The sequence below is a fragment of the Saccopteryx leptura genome, chromosome 4 (genome assembly GCF_036850995.1).
Source record: "Saccopteryx leptura isolate mSacLep1 chromosome 4, mSacLep1_pri_phased_curated, whole genome shotgun sequence".
In the NCBI taxonomy this organism is placed as follows: Eukaryota; Metazoa; Chordata; class Mammalia; order Chiroptera; family Emballonuridae; genus Saccopteryx; species Saccopteryx leptura.
The window spans coordinates 151,801,140-151,816,952 of NC_089506.1; the positions used below are offsets into that span (position 1 = coordinate 151,801,140).

The 15,813-nt window shown below is 37.2% G+C and overlaps 1 protein-coding gene across 7 annotated transcripts in view; it reads right to left on the minus strand.

The window, feature by feature from the left end:
• The window catches only part of MCTP1 (multiple C2 and transmembrane domain containing 1), a 579,350-nt gene that overhangs the window by 301,952 nt on the left and 261,585 nt on the right, over positions 1-15,813 (minus strand). For all 7 annotated transcript variants that reach the window (XM_066381864.1, XM_066381863.1, XM_066381859.1 and 4 more), the window contains exon 2: positions 11,649-11,763. In XM_066381864.1, the coding sequence (XP_066237961.1) occupies positions 11,649-11,763 (115 nt within the window). The remainder of the gene's footprint in view (positions 1-11,648; positions 11,764-15,813) is intronic.

Below are 15,813 nucleotides of genomic sequence, written 5' to 3' on the forward strand. Positions count from 1 at the left end.
CTTTTTAGTTTGATATAGTCCCATTTGTTTATCCTGTCCTTTATTTCACTTGCCTGTGGAGAAGGATGGCTTTTCTTTAATTTGTTCAAGAGGTTATAGCCTTAAATACAAATAATTTTTCATGCTATATAAAATTTATTTTAAATATAAATTCACTTTTTAGTTAATGTGAAAATACATTACTTGAACATGTGATATGAGTATTAAAAACATAATATTTATAAATATAAAGTATAAAATATTTAAAAAATTAAATGCTACCCTAAAACGGACATTTTCTTTAATCAAGAAGAGAGCACTTGCTAATAAACTGAATGATGTATGATTAAATCATACATCAATGTTCTTTTACATCTCATTTAACAAATTCTGATTAAATAAAGTATTCATGGCATTTTAAGTATTGTAAAAAAAGAGTTATGCTTCTGTATGATGAAACCAATTAAAATCTCTCAGTGGGAGCATTATTCTTTGCTTTCAAGTGTTCAGATTTTCCCAGTATCAGGGAGTAAGTGATCAAAAAATGATTTTGACCGTGGTGATTTTATAAAAGCCATTATATTCAAAGTTGGTGATAATCTATGATATCAGACACCAGAAAAGTACATGTGTGGTGGGAATGCAAATCAAAACTACAGTATGACACTGCCTCATATCCATTAGGATGGCTACTATTTTTTTTAAAAAAGTGTTGATGAGGATGTATAGAAACTGTAACCCTTGTGCACTACTGGAGGGAAGGGAAAATGGCACAGCTCCTGTGGAAAACAGTATGGTGGTTTCTCAAAAATTTTAAAGTAGAATTACCATTAATCTAGTGATCCCACCTATGGGTATATATCCAAAGGAAATAAAATCACTATTTCAAAAAGGTAGCTACATGCCTATGTTCCTAGTAGCATTATTCACAGAGACCAAATGTAGAAACAACTGAAGTGTCTGTTATTAGATGAATAGACAAATAAAATGGGGTATAGGTATTGTTATTTGACCTTAAAAAAAGAAATTGTGCCATTTGTGACCAAGTAGATGAATCTGAAAGTCAATAAGCTAAATAAGCTAGACACAAAGGCAATTACTGCATAATCTCATTTATATGTGGAATCTAACAAAGCCAAATAGTGACAGAGTGGAACACTGGTTACAGGTGATAGGGGTGAGGCAAATGGGGAGATGCTGGTCAAATGGCATAAACTTTCAGTTATAAGATGAAGAAGCTCTGGAGACCTAACGTGCATCATGATGACTCTACTACATTAATGTATTATACTACATGTAATACATAATACTATAATTCATTAATAATAATTTATTGTACACTTGAATTTGCTAAAAGTAGATCTTAAGTGTTCTCATCCAAAAAAAAAAAAAAGGTGGCTGTGGCTATGGGGAGGAGACAAATATGCTAATTAGCTTGATTGGAGTAATCGTTTGACAGTGTACGTATATATATTAAAAGATCACATTGCACACTTTAAATATATTAATTTTTGTCAATTATACTTCAATGAAACTGGTAAAAATAATATTTCATGGGAAAAAAACAAAACATTGTGATCTTAAACTAATCTGATCAAAAAATGAAAAATTGGCAATAAAAAAGTACATGAGTAACCATGTACCTTCTGAGACTGAGTAATGGCTCATTTTCCTTAATAACACAGGCCAGTAAAACAGTCCATAATGTCAGTGTGTGACATAAACATCACTCAGCAGTACTGTATTTGAATATGAATGCATATTAAATGGAACAATGATTTGAAGCTCCAGTGTATAATGGTTTCAATTTTTGTATTGTTTGAAATAAGAGTTATATATTTTTAAATTTTCTTTTCTCTTTGGATTGTCATACCTTACAATGTCTATTTTGAAGTGTAGTCTAGAGATCAAAGGACTTGCACAGTGGACTGCTAACCATGCTGTCATCATTAAAATATCTCAGATTTATAAATTCTCCCAGTTCTGAAGTTTTTTTTTATTTAAAAAAACAAATTCCAAACCTATGTCCTACTCTCTAATTTTTCATCAATTTGTGACCATGACAGTTACTTCATAAATTCTGCTTACTTGACTCTCAAAACATGTGTAGAGTAAGTCTGACTTTAAAAATGCTATAGAAATCAAGATGTGACCATCATTTTTATTCTGTGGTGTTTTTTTTTCTTACAGAACTGGAAAATTAGTCTCCTCTTATTTCCACAACCTTTACCTAATTCCTTTTGTTTTGTTTTGTTTTGTTTTCCATATTCTGTAGCGAAGTATCTACTCCAGCTTGTGTTCTCGTGGACCACTTGCTAAACTTCAGTTCTTTAATCATAATCTGTTTTACTAAGAATGTAATACAGGGTTTTTTTTTTCTTCCCTAAAGATCATTGTCCAAACTTCAAAACAGTTTAGCTCTATACAATCTCTGATAGGTGGAGGTATTATTAACATCATTGCCATCTATATCAATGTTTTTTCAACTGCTGGTCCACCAAAAATTTCGTGCCAGTCTACAAAAGAGTTAACCACTAACAACTGGCAGTATGGTGGCACTGCACACACAGGGTGCTTGGTATGTGCTCTCAGAAATCGATTTTCTAACACTTTTATTCTTTGTGCTCTTCTGTGACCAAGAAGGTCGGTCTCAGACTTTGATGCAAAAGACTATTGAGGCTGCTGAGAATAAACTCAAGGGTGCAGGCTGCCAAATGTAAACTGAGGTCACCAGGTTGAGTAAATACCTGATGACTATACTATACTAGGGGATTTAAAAGTCAAATTTTCAAGAATACTTTTGGTCCAAAGCCAGGTGACATTGTGCAAGTAGATCGCTAACCCAAGAACTGCATAAAAAGAAACGGGACCTTTTGAAAGTGAACACATATTTACTTGTAGTTGTTTTAGAACTTTATTGGTATTGTTGTTAATGGTTTATTATCTGATAAGCACATGATAAACTGCTGTAGTCCTTTTTCCTCTCTCTAACCCCAAACTTAGAAGATTAAATTAGTGTTAGTTAGAATGAATATCCTATCTTAAAATAATCTTATTCAATGGGCCTTTTCCCTTATGTAAGTTTGGTTGTATCAAAGAGTTGTACCAAACATATGAACCCATTCTTAATTGGTGTACTGTGCCAACTGACCTTTCAAAATGTATGAGAAGGGTAATTTTGTATATTTCACATGATCTAAATTCAGGGAACAAATTACTAAATTCCTGAAAGTATTTCTTCCTATGGACACAATATTTCCAAATCCAGGAACACATAAAATTCCCTTTATGCTTATACCAAGAAAGAACATATTCTTTAATAGGTCTAAATATGGAAAACCATGGATACAAGCTAATTATTCACAGGTGAATTTAAACACAACATCTAATAAATGGAACTCAGAGATCCGTTTTTTTTTAATGAATTAAGCTAAAAACCATCCATTGTTAACAAATATGCTGACTTAAATTATACTTATTCTAAATCAAATTCACCTATTAATAATGAAAGCATAATTAAAAAAAAACACCATTGGCAAAGTCTATGCAGATTCTGAAGGAAACATGATGCATGTTGATTGGCGCTACCTATAAACTGCTGAGAACAGTGTCATGTATGATACACAGTTCCTTTCCTGACTCCGTAATGTACTATTTGCAAAGGTTCAATAAAAATTTGTCCTTCTTTCTATCTAAATATAATTAGGCAAAGTAATTATGTAACCATTAAGAATATAAGACATAGCATACATAAAAACAAATAATATTTAATTAGGTGTGATATAATTGCATTTCACACATAGAAACACTATCTTCAGAGTCTTCCCAGGAAACAGGTGTATTGTAGGACCTGCTCAATGTTAAAGGAGTTCCAGATTACATTTGGCAAGGAAAGGCACCCCTGAGCCACCCCAGCAATTGGAAGATAAGAATACCTCCACATACATAGTGTTGCACACAGCCTGGAGAAGAGCCACCTTCTCCTTCTGGATCATTATAAATAAAGTATAAAGACCAGTATAAAAAGCTTTCTAGGACAGTAGTGCAGCCTTGGAGTCTTTTACAAAATCTCCAGGTAGAAGGTCATGCTTGGGTTTTAGAAATATTATGGCGTCCACTTAAAGTGTGTGTCATTGAGTAATGTCTTTTGCATCTATGAAAATAATGCAGAAAAAACAGAACAGAATGTATGTATTCTGCAGAAGCTTATATATAAGGCTATCGACCATAGGAAATAGCTATCATTAAAACTGAGTCACTAAGATTTCAAAAAAATTTTTTCCCAATGGTAGAAAACTGCTGAAAGGAATCACATTGGCATATATGTAAATGATTGTATCTGTATTGAACAAGCCTATACCTGATTCTATCATCTGTAAGAAATGCAAAAAACAATTGACTAGCAACATCTTCAATTCAGGATCTAAGCACAAAATTGCAACCTTTTTGTGCAGACCTTCTCTTCAAACCTAAAGAGGGGCTTCCAAGAAGAATCTCTCAAACCTGCTCAGAAACAAACCTTTCTCTGATGATGTAACTTGCACTCTCTTTCTGGGAGAAAAAGAAACACTCATACTGCTTAAATTTTTTGATCAACTTCAATGGAATTAATTTTGTTTTCTAGGAAGCAGCAGTATATACTGTGTCCCTGAAGCAGGACCCTTTTGAGAGTGAAATGGAACACTCTTAACAATTATGTCAGTCAAAAGGTAAAGAAACCGAACTGCCCCCAGGCAAACCAGGATATATGGCTATTTTACCATATAAGAAATTCCCAAGGGTCGAACCAAAGGGACCCTGCATGCCCAACAGTAAATGAATGTGTTGAGATGACAGCTGCCAACCCTGTTTAGATTAGAGGAAATATATGTAAATGCCAAATATCATCCCTGATGCATAATATGCACTGAAAATATTATTATGCCTTCCCTACTCAGAGAATACCGGTAACTCGAAGAGCTTTCATAAATTCCACCCTAATCACAAAATTGCTGGCAGTCCCTCCAACTTGAAAAGGGCTTTGTTTACATCTAGAATACTGAATATGTTTCAGTTTTATCTTTATTTGTTTTAAAAATGCTTTCCGAATCATATTTTCAGATCTCGCTATCTTATAGTTGATCTAATTTCTCAGTCAGGGAGGTTTTACTAAACTATGAGAAAAGTAAAGCTTGGCAGGCAATAACCTTCTAAATCTCTTTCCAGGGTCCAGATTTCTGTAATTCTTACTGTAACTTGAAAATATTGTTCTCAGTACACTTGGAAACTTTCCTATAGCATCTGACACATCAGACTCAGAGTGAACACTAGGAGTTTCAGCGTGGACTCTGAGATTCTTTAACTCGACTCAATTCAGAGGTCTCTAACATTGTTATTAATAGAATCACAGCAAACTAGTTTACATGGATCACAGTTTTGATGATTTAAATTTGCTCTGGGTATTTAAAGAGAAGCAATTGTCCTCTGTAGTGGGGAGACATGGGTTTTCCCAAAGATATGTCCAAGTTCTAAACCCCAGGACCTGTGAATGTGACCTTATTTGGAAACAGGGTTTTTAGATATGCAATTATTAATCTTGAGATTATCCTGGACTTCGGGTGGGCATAAATTCAATGACTTGTGTCCCTCTGAGAGAAAGGAGAGAAAGATTGGAGACACGGAGACACAGAGGGAAGAGCCGAGTAAAGAGGAAGCAGAGTTCAGTGATGTTGCCACAGCCAAGGAACACCTGGAGGGTCCAGAAGCTGAAGAGGCAGGAAAAATTCTTTCCAAGAGCCTTCGAAGGGAGTGTTTCCCATTACAACATGGTTTTTCGACTCCTGGACTCCAGAACTGTGAAATAATAAATTTATGTTGTTTTAAGCTACCAAATTTATAGTAATTTGTTATGGTAGTCCTAGGAAATTAAAACATCTTCCAAGATACAAATCTCAAAAAAACATATAATAGGGAATTGCTATCACCAGACACATCTACACATATTGCTCTTATTTTTCTAGCAATACAAAAAATCACATCAAGACATTCTGTTCAACATGTGATAGATGATAATACAGTACTGAAAGTTCATCTCAATTAAAATATGTGACATTTTTCTAATAATAACTAGACATGACAATTGTCATAGGGTTGCCAGATAAAATAAGGATAAAAAAATAATGCACTGTTTATCAAAAATTCAAACTTATTTAGGCATCCTGTATTTTTATTGGCTGAATCTGGAATCCTACAATTTCATCAGAGAAATTACAGATTTCAAAGTCACACAGCCTTTGAAATTACATGTGTCAGACTCCCCAAGATCATGTGCTTTCTTATCCATCAGGCTTCTTAAAAACCAGATAATAAAACTTAGGAAAAGGCCACACCATTCCAAGAAGCCATCTGGTTATTGTTCTGCAAAAGGGGTTATAAAAATGGAAGAACGATGGCCAGGTTGATTATTGAGCCCAACGCAGTGCCTGTTCCGTATCAAGAAAGATTCTGGAGATGCTAAGTTCAAGCAACATTCTAGCAATGGTGGTGGCGGTGGGAATGAGTTTTCATCTCCCATTATTCTGTACAGAGATGATACGGGACATAGAGGTCATAGGATTTTGGTTTTGTTGGGCAGTAGGTAGAGATATCAATGTAATTAATGATAAAAAGAGTACAGTTTCTGCTAATTATAACACTAATACAAATATTTTTTCTTATATTCACCTTTTTCCAAAATCCACATAGCTGCGAGGTACCATCAGCCTTAAGATCTCAATAGTTATTTTTTTAACGCCCTCATCTAATTGATCTCAGGTGCTATTGGACATTCTCTTGAACAACCTCTTGTAGTTTCCTTTCCTTTTCCATCTTCACATCCATAATTCTAGTTCAGACCTTCAAAATTACACTCCTATATAACTACTTTCTGACTGGTTTTTATCACCTTAAACCAGTGGTAGTCAACCTGGTTCCTACTGCCCACTAGTGGACGTTCCAGCTTTCATGGTGGGCAGTAGCAGAGCAACCAAAGTATAAATAAAAAGATAGATTTAACTATAGTAAGTTGTTTTATAAAGATTTATTCTGCCAAACTTAGCGAAAATCCAACATAAAGTACTTGGTAAATAATTATTATTATATGCTGTAACTCTGCTTTATAAATTTTATAAAGTAAAGTTACTTCCCTACTTTATAAATCACTGTGGAACTGGTGGGTGGTTAGAAAATTTTACTACTTACAGAGATACAAAAGTGGGCAGTAGGTATAAAAAGGTTGACTACCCCTGCTTTAAACTATCCATTTCCATCCAATTATCCTATATGCATATAATTATATATATAAAGTCACAAATCTAAAGTGCTCCAATATTAACTACACAATCATATGCTTAACACATTTGTTATTCACAGGTGCGTCTAAGATAAATATTATTCAATCTCAAACTTAACTGAGGTTGTTTTCTCTGTTTCAACTTCTCTTCTCATATCTATCCAATAAAAATTTCATGAACTCCAGGCAAGTAAGTAAAATAGTGAAGCTGGATTGGAGATTGCACTTTAAACACTTTGGGATATTCTTCATTTCCACAAAGTAATTTTTCTTAAGAATATGGCCCTCTCATTCCACTTTACATGACTCTTATTTTTGGTAGAGACATCACTAGAGGATAATTTGCTCCTTTAAGAAAGAGAGTGGAGCATGCCTACTACCATCCAGACTTAAAGTTGTGGAATAAGATTGAGCATGCTCTGTCCAAAGGGTAGCTGCTACTCAACTCAGACAACTGATGCCATATTTTACGGAGTTTACCTGATGTTTTCCAGGATTATATTGACTTCATGCATTATGACAAGGATCCCGCAGACATGATGTGTCTTTCTCAGTACATTATATCGGCATGTCCATGGTGTCTGTCTGCCTCATTACTGCTGATAGGTGGTGTCTTCCAAGCTCCTTCACTCTAAGTCACTATTTTCCTCTTTGTAGGTAATATGTATTTTGTGGGGAGGTACTTTGAAATGATGCAGATATCCTGTTTCTCATCATAATTTTGCATCAGTTGATAATTTTTGCCTGTAATGACTATTACTATGTTGTTTGCTAGAAGGTAGTTTTCTATTTCTATTTCCCTTCTACATTTATTCATTGGAATTCTACCATAAGGAACAGCTGTACCCTCTCTCCTATTCATTTATTTATTCAATATTTACTAGTAAGAACTCATAGATATTTACGTTATTCTATGTGTTATAATCGGTTACTGCCAGTATTTATTTTGTCGCTGAAGTGGCTGCAGCTGCAGTCTTCAGGAGCTCCGTTCAGTTGGTGTCTATGTCCTTTTGACACTGCCATCAATTTCTGAGCACTTCCTTACTTTCTGGCGCTGCACAGTATTTCGGCCTCATCTTGTACTTTTGCTGCCCCAGATCTGCAGTCAACCATTTTTCCTGGACCCTTGTTTACTTTTATTGGGAAAATTGTATTTAGAAACCAAGATGTGGTCCCAAGGACTGTTGATTACTACTTTATCATATGCCTTTATGATTACTTCTAGGGCCTCTCAGTCGACAGATCACACACACACACACACACACACACACACACACACACCCCTCTATATGTTTTTAATTGTTAGCTAGCTATTAAAAACCATTAGTTCATACTGATACCTCTTAAATACCACAAAATTCATCTAGCTTTCCTCCGTTGTATATCGTAATGTGGTTCCCCACCAGTGTGCTTGTGCTGGCATTCATCTACACTATATTTACTTACTGCTCATGCTTAGTATACACAATAGTAGTTTCAGGATTGACACTCATTATCTACAGTACATTGTTATGTATAGTTAGTTCTTTTTGTCTTGGGTTTTATAGTGCATAATTCAAATACTATTTTATATAATCACTTAGATTAGCTATTTTATTCTCTATCCCCTTGAGGTGTGGCTACAGTTATATTCCATTTCTCCCACATCCTAATTCATTTCATTTATTCATTCATTCATTCAGTGCTGAAATATGCCATAAACAGAAATAAACAAGAAAATTTACTCAGAGAAATGTCACTTCCTCATTTTACCCCATTCCCATTACCCATTCTTGACATCTGTTCTTACCTATATTATATGTATATGTGACCCATCTCATTGGTTTCTAGAGTTTATTTCTGATGTATCTTTTTGAACAAATGAGATGATGCATAATTTCTTATACTCCTTTCCTTCCTACACGAAACATTCCATATTGCCAATACTATTTTTCACTTTAACTTTTTACTCAATAATAAATCTTGTAACTCTTTCCATATCAATTCCTAGAGATTTTCCTTACCCTTTGTTTTACAGCTGCATAGTAGATCAGCATGTGGAAACACCCTGGTTTATTTCATCACCTCTCTTATTGATAGATATTTTATAATCACAAACACTGCTGTAATAAATAATTGTGTGTATATGTATTTACTATTGTTGGGAGGATACATCTAGGGTGAATGGTTTGATCTGCTGTCTGGTTCAATCATGTTTTAGATGAAATGATGTTATATAATGAAATTCAGAATACTCTAATTATTAAAACAAGTTATATAAATATAGCAGAATAAAATGATGCATTATTTTTTTTCTCTAATTATAACTTCTTTTGAGACAAGCAGTTCAATTCAATAAATATTTGTCCTCGGTTACTAAAGCAGATTGTTCACTTTCAAAATTTTCTTCATGGATTTAAAGTCTAACATTTCTAATCACACCTTCATTCATTAAGAATATTCTGATATTTACTAGTTTTTATTTAAAACAGTCCATTATTTGTATAGTTTCTAGCCTAAAAAACTATTATCTAATTTTCTCTATTCTTATAGAAACAAGAGATAAAAATTATAAACTGTAGTCCTAACTTGGCCCCTTCCAGTCCCTAATTACGCATGTCAGGAGTGCTGGAGGAGAGAGCCAGACTGTGCAGTGCAGGGGTGCTGGAGGAGAGAGCCAGACCGTGCAGTGCAGGGGTGCTGGAGGAGAGAGCCAGACCGTGCAGTGCAGGGGTGCTGGAGGAGAGAGCCAGACTGTGCAGTGCAGGAGTGCTGGAGGAGAGAACCAGACCGTGCAGTGCAGGGGTGCTGGAGGAGAGAACCCAGACTGTGCAGTGCAGGGGTGCTGGAGGAGAGAGCCAGACTGTGCAGTGCAGGGGTGCTGGAGGAGAGAGCCAGACCGTGCAGTGCAGGAGTGCTGGAGGAGAGAACCAGACAGTGCAGTGCAGGAGTGCTGGAGGAGAGAACCAGACCGTGCAGTGCAGGGGTGCTGGAGGAGAGAGCCAGACCGTGCAGTGCAGGAGTGCTGGAGGAGAGAGCCAGACTGTGCAGTGCAGGGGTGCTGGAGGAGAGAGCCAGACCGTGCAGTGCAGGAGTGCTGGAGGAGAGAACCCAGACTGTGCAGTGCAGGGGTGCTGGAGGAGAGAGCCAGACTGTGCAGTGCAGGGGTGCTGGAGGAGAGAGCCAGACCGTGCAGTGCAGGGGTGCTGGAGTAGAGAGCCAGACCGTGCAGTGCAGGAGTGCTGGAGGAGAGAACCAGACTGTGCAGTGCAGGGGTGCTGGAGGAGAGAGCCAGACCGTGCAGTGCAGGAGTGCTGGAGGAGAGAACCCAGACTGTGCAGTGCAGGGGTGCTGGAGGAGAGAACCAGACCGTGCAGTGCAGGAGTGCTGGAGGAGAGAACCAGACCGTGCAGTGCAGGGGTGCTGGAGGAGAGAACCAGACCGTGCAGTGCAGGAGTGCTGGAGGAGAGAACCAGACTGTGCAGTGCAGGAGTGCTGGAGGAGAGAGCCAGACTGTGCAGTGCAGGAGTGCTGGAGGAGAGAGCCAGACTGTGCGGTGCAGGAGCATTCTCCAGGCGCTCTGGCCACTGAGGCTTGGGGCATCCCCTCCTTCCTAGCGGGAGGAGGTACACCAAATTCAGCTTCCTCTGGGATTACGAGCCTTTAGGGCCCTCAGTCCTCTATATCCTGAATAACTGATATTTTGAAATGTACAAAAGATACTATATATTCTCTTTAGGGTTTTTCTCTAGTCCTGCCTCTAACCTGGGTTCAAGGAATCCTTAAAGTATCCCAGGCTAGTTCACTAGGAGATTGCCTTGGAGTTTGTAATCCAGAAACTAACGAGTGTTTGCCTTGTCGTTTCCTTCATTATTGGCCTACAAAGGCCTGTTTAATCAGCATGATATTACTGTCAGGTCTAACCAGGCCTCAGAAAATTACTTGCTGGGAATCTCTAAAGTTTTGGTGAGATGCTAGTCCTGGTTTCTTCAATTTCAGCGGATTTAACTAAGCAAATCAATGCAGCGAAAAGAGTGTCAGCTCTTCCAAAAAGTGACTTGTGATATGGCTTCAAATATGTACTTCCCATATTTAACCAATAGTGTCACTAATTATACATAATGCAGAGTCTAATTTGTCAGCAGTTTTGTATTGACCTTGCTGTCTGGGTTGGGACCAGTTCAGTTTTCAAACTGGTATCATAACATCTTCCTCGTGGTCACAGGAGTCAGATAACATTTCAAACCACATCACTGAACCCAAGCTTCTAAAAATTATAATATTATAGTTAATTTTTTTTTAACTTAAGCAACCATAAAAACAAATTTTGTCAAAAACACACAGAATAAGCTTCCTGGTGATGCTGTTCTTAGGACCTTACCTCCTCGATCTCGAGCAGCTAAACTTTGACCCCTTCTTAATGTGATGTCCAACTGGTACATTCCGGGATCAGCCAAAGGGACATCCGCATTCCTGGTTCCAGAAGTGTTTATTTTCTAGAAGACAAGAAATATACAAAATATTAAATGCATTGTCTTTCTTGTATTTCCTCCAATGGGGGACCATATACAGTTTAACTCAAACTATAAGAATTAGTTGATAAAATAAATCAACTTATGAAACCACACATCATAATCACTCAGTTCTCTGACATTTTCTAAATTCTTTAGGCTCAGTAAAAACATGACATCTATAGGAATTCCTGTTTTATAGCAAATTAGAAATAACAAATGTAATATGACAAACATTTTCCATGGAAAGCCCCACATAATTCAACTACATAAGAAGGACTAAAAAAGGAATAGCTTCTGATGTAAAAATACAGTCAGTGATGAATGAAGACAAAGGTATGCAGAGCAGCTGACTTCCACACAGCTGAGCTGACAACTACAATGATTTATTCAGGTGTTGACTCCTTCGTTTATGCAAAAGGGCTCAAACTGGTGAGTTACACACCTCTATTTCAGCTCCAACATAAAATGTGATATAATTATACAGAAATAAATTCACTCAGCATTTTGACAGTGTTTGCAAATAAATAATACAAATATAAAGACAATGTCTAATGCTGCTTTTTATGGACTAGAAGTGCACAACCTATTTTTAGAACTAAAAATATTTACAAAGCTACTACTATAGAATATCTTTAGCAATAATATACTGTTTATTTCATAGGAATTGAGTTACAAATGCATATGAAAAGAAATAACTGTATTAAAGTAGCATAGTAGAAACAGTAAAGGCCACAGTTTATACATTCTGCCACTTTGATACAACTAGAAACTTACTTTTTTCACATGTTTGAGATGATTTTGAATTGTTATAATTTTTTTCTAATTCAAAAATAAATGTACTTTTGTTTTGGAAAAGTATGTATTAATTAAGGTACAATATTATACTCCAGTCTGCCTCTTTTAGTTCCAAAATTCACAGAAAATACAACTATAAAGTATCATTTTGTGTGAGGTTTCAAGACCAAGATAAGAAGCTGTCCTATAGGAGCAATTATCATTTAAAATAAGAAAGAGCACAACTGTGATTGATAACCCAAACTCATCATTCCTCCTCTGATAACAATAAAAAAGAATCAAATTCTTCTCATGATATCCCTGTTTCTATGAATGATGGCACCTGCCCCCAGCACTCAGGCTAGAAACTGAGGAGCTAGCCTTGATTTCTTCATTTCCTTATCCACCTCATTCAAATAGTTGCCAAATGCCATCCACTCCATTTCCATATGACATCTCCTAGTTGTCTTTGTCTGTTATTTCCTGTTAACACTAATTTGGATCAGACCTTCCAACAACAGAGAAGCAAACGGTCAAATGATTGTCTTGCTCTTCCTGCAAACACCTAATGGTCTCACCTCCTTGGGTTACCCAGTATAACGATTGGGGACATATCCTTCCATACTTCTGTTTATGTTCTTATGCAAACAAATACACATACATATGTTTATTTTTTTGTGGTTGAGTTTTAGTTTTTGTTGTTAACAAAGATAGTATTATAATTTGTCTATTATTTCATAATCTATTTAACTTAAAAATATCATGGGTACTTTTCCAATCAACAACAGATTTATCTAGTTTACTTTTATGTACATCATTTTCCACAGTGTGGGAATATCAACATTTTTAAATTATCTCCTTGATGGATATATAAGTTAGTTTCAGAACTTGTGCTTTAATTTCTTTTTGAACATTAATTATTCAAAAAGGTTTAAATAGCTCATATTCCTATTGAAAGTTACAGGAATGCCTATTTCTCATATCCTAGCCAGCATAGGATTTTACTAATTTTCAAGTTCAGTGCGCAAAATATATTATCTCCTTTCACATACATGTCCTGACATGGTAAGGTGTCTTGAAACTAGTATAAATAGCAGGAGAGAAACCGATGTTCACTGGGCCACACAGAAGACACCAGCACGGAGAGAGAAAAAGCCAGCCACGGGTTTCTAAACCACTTTTCAAAGGGCAGTTAGCATGTGAGTCTAATTAATAAGCAAAATTTAAATTCAAATCCAGCAAACGTTTGCCAAGCTCCAAGTATGTCCCAAGCCTTTCATTAGGTTATTTTATATTTATTCTTTCAAAATAAACAAGTCCATTAATAAGTATTAAGTCTGACCAAGCGGTGGTACAGTGGATAGAGCATTGGACTGGGATGCAGAGGACCCAGGTTTGAAACCCCAAGGTTGCTGGCTTGAGCATGGGCTCATTTGGTTTGAGCAAGGCTTATCAGGTTGAGCTCAAGGTAGGGGGCTGGAGCAAGGGGTCACTTGGTCTGCTGTAACCCCCAAGTCAAGGCACATACGAGAAAGCAGCCAATGAACAACTAAGGTGCTGCAGTGAAGACTGATGCTTCTCATCTCTCTCCCTTCCTCTCTGTCTGTCCCTATCTGTCCCTCTCTCTGTCTCTGTCACCAAGAAAAAAAAGAATGAATAAATAAGTAAATAAATACATACATACATATTAAATGTAGATTTATTTATTTCTAAAAAATGGAGTAAAATCTATAAGAAAGGAGTTTTCTTATCCATTCTGCATTTCCATCAGCTGGGGTTTTTTTGTTTGTTTGTTTTTAATTTAGTGAGTGGAGGGAAGGCAGAGACAGATCCCTCATGCGTCCCAACCGGGATCCACCCCACAAGCCCACTAGGGGGCAATGCTCTGCCCATCTGGGGCACTGCTTAGTTGCAACCAGAGCCATTTTTTTTTCTTTTTTCTTTTCTTTTCTTTTTTTTTTTTTTTGGTATTTTTCTGAAGTTGGAAACAGGGAGGCAGTCGGACAGACTCCCACATGCACCGACCGGGATCCACCTGGCATGCCCACCAGGGGACGATGCTCTGCCCATCTTAGAGCATTGCTCTGTTGCAACCAGAGCCATTCTAGCACCTGAGGCAGAGGCCATGGAGCCACCCCCAGCGCCCGGGGCCAACTTTGCTCCAATGGAGCCCTGGTTGCGGGAGGGGAAGAGAGAGACAGAGAGGAAGGAGAGGGGGAGGGGTGGAGAAGCAGATGGGCGCTTCTCCTGTGTGCCCTGGCAGGGAATCGAACCTGGGACTCCTGCACGCCAGGCTGACGCTCTACCACTGAGCCAACCGGCCAGAGCCCCAAGCCATTTTTATAGCGCCTGAGTTGAAGGCCATGAAGCCACCCTCAGTACCCTTGGCCAAGTCACTGTAATCGGGCCATGGCTGCAGGAGGAGGAGGAGGAGGAGAGAGAGAGACAGAAGCGAGAGGGGGAGAGCTGGAAAAGCAGATGGGCGCTTCTTCTGTGTTCCCTGACTGGTTATGAAACCCTGAATTTCCACACGCCAGCCAGGCGGACACTCCACTACTGAGCCAACCAGCCAGGGCCTTTACTGTTGTGATAGGTATCTTAAAGGTAGAAAAGTTTGAATGCTCAGATATTTTTTGTAGCTTTTATTGCTCTATTCAGTACTTCATGAAGTCTAGAATAAATAATTCATAAAGTACCTGGTTTTATATTTTTTAAAAATATAGTTAATTTTATTACATTTATTGCATAACAGTAGTCAATAAAATTATGTAAGTTTCAGGTATACAGCTCTGTAATACATCATCTGTATATTGCACTGTGTGTTCACCACTCAAAGTCAAGTCTCCTTCTCTTACCATATATTTGACCTCTTTTGCCCTTTTTTACTTTTCCCTTTTATGGGCAAGTTACAGAAATTAAAATGGGAATTTTAACTATACTAGATTTTCACTTTTATAATTTAATACCTTGTTAAGAGATAACTTCACTGGACTTACAGAAATTGGTTTTTTAAAACCTGAGTAATACTGCATTTAATATGTGTGTTGGTGCAGGTGTGTCACATTTTACTTGTCCACTCACTTGCTGGAAGTCACTTAGTTTGTTTCCATATCTCGGCTACTGTGAATAATGCTGTAATGAACAGCAAAGCAGATATCTCCCCAAGGGACAGGTTTTATATCCTTTGGATAGAAACTGCTGTAACACTCTTGTTCTCCAAGTCTTCCTACCTACTTTTCAAGGATGATTTCATTAGCA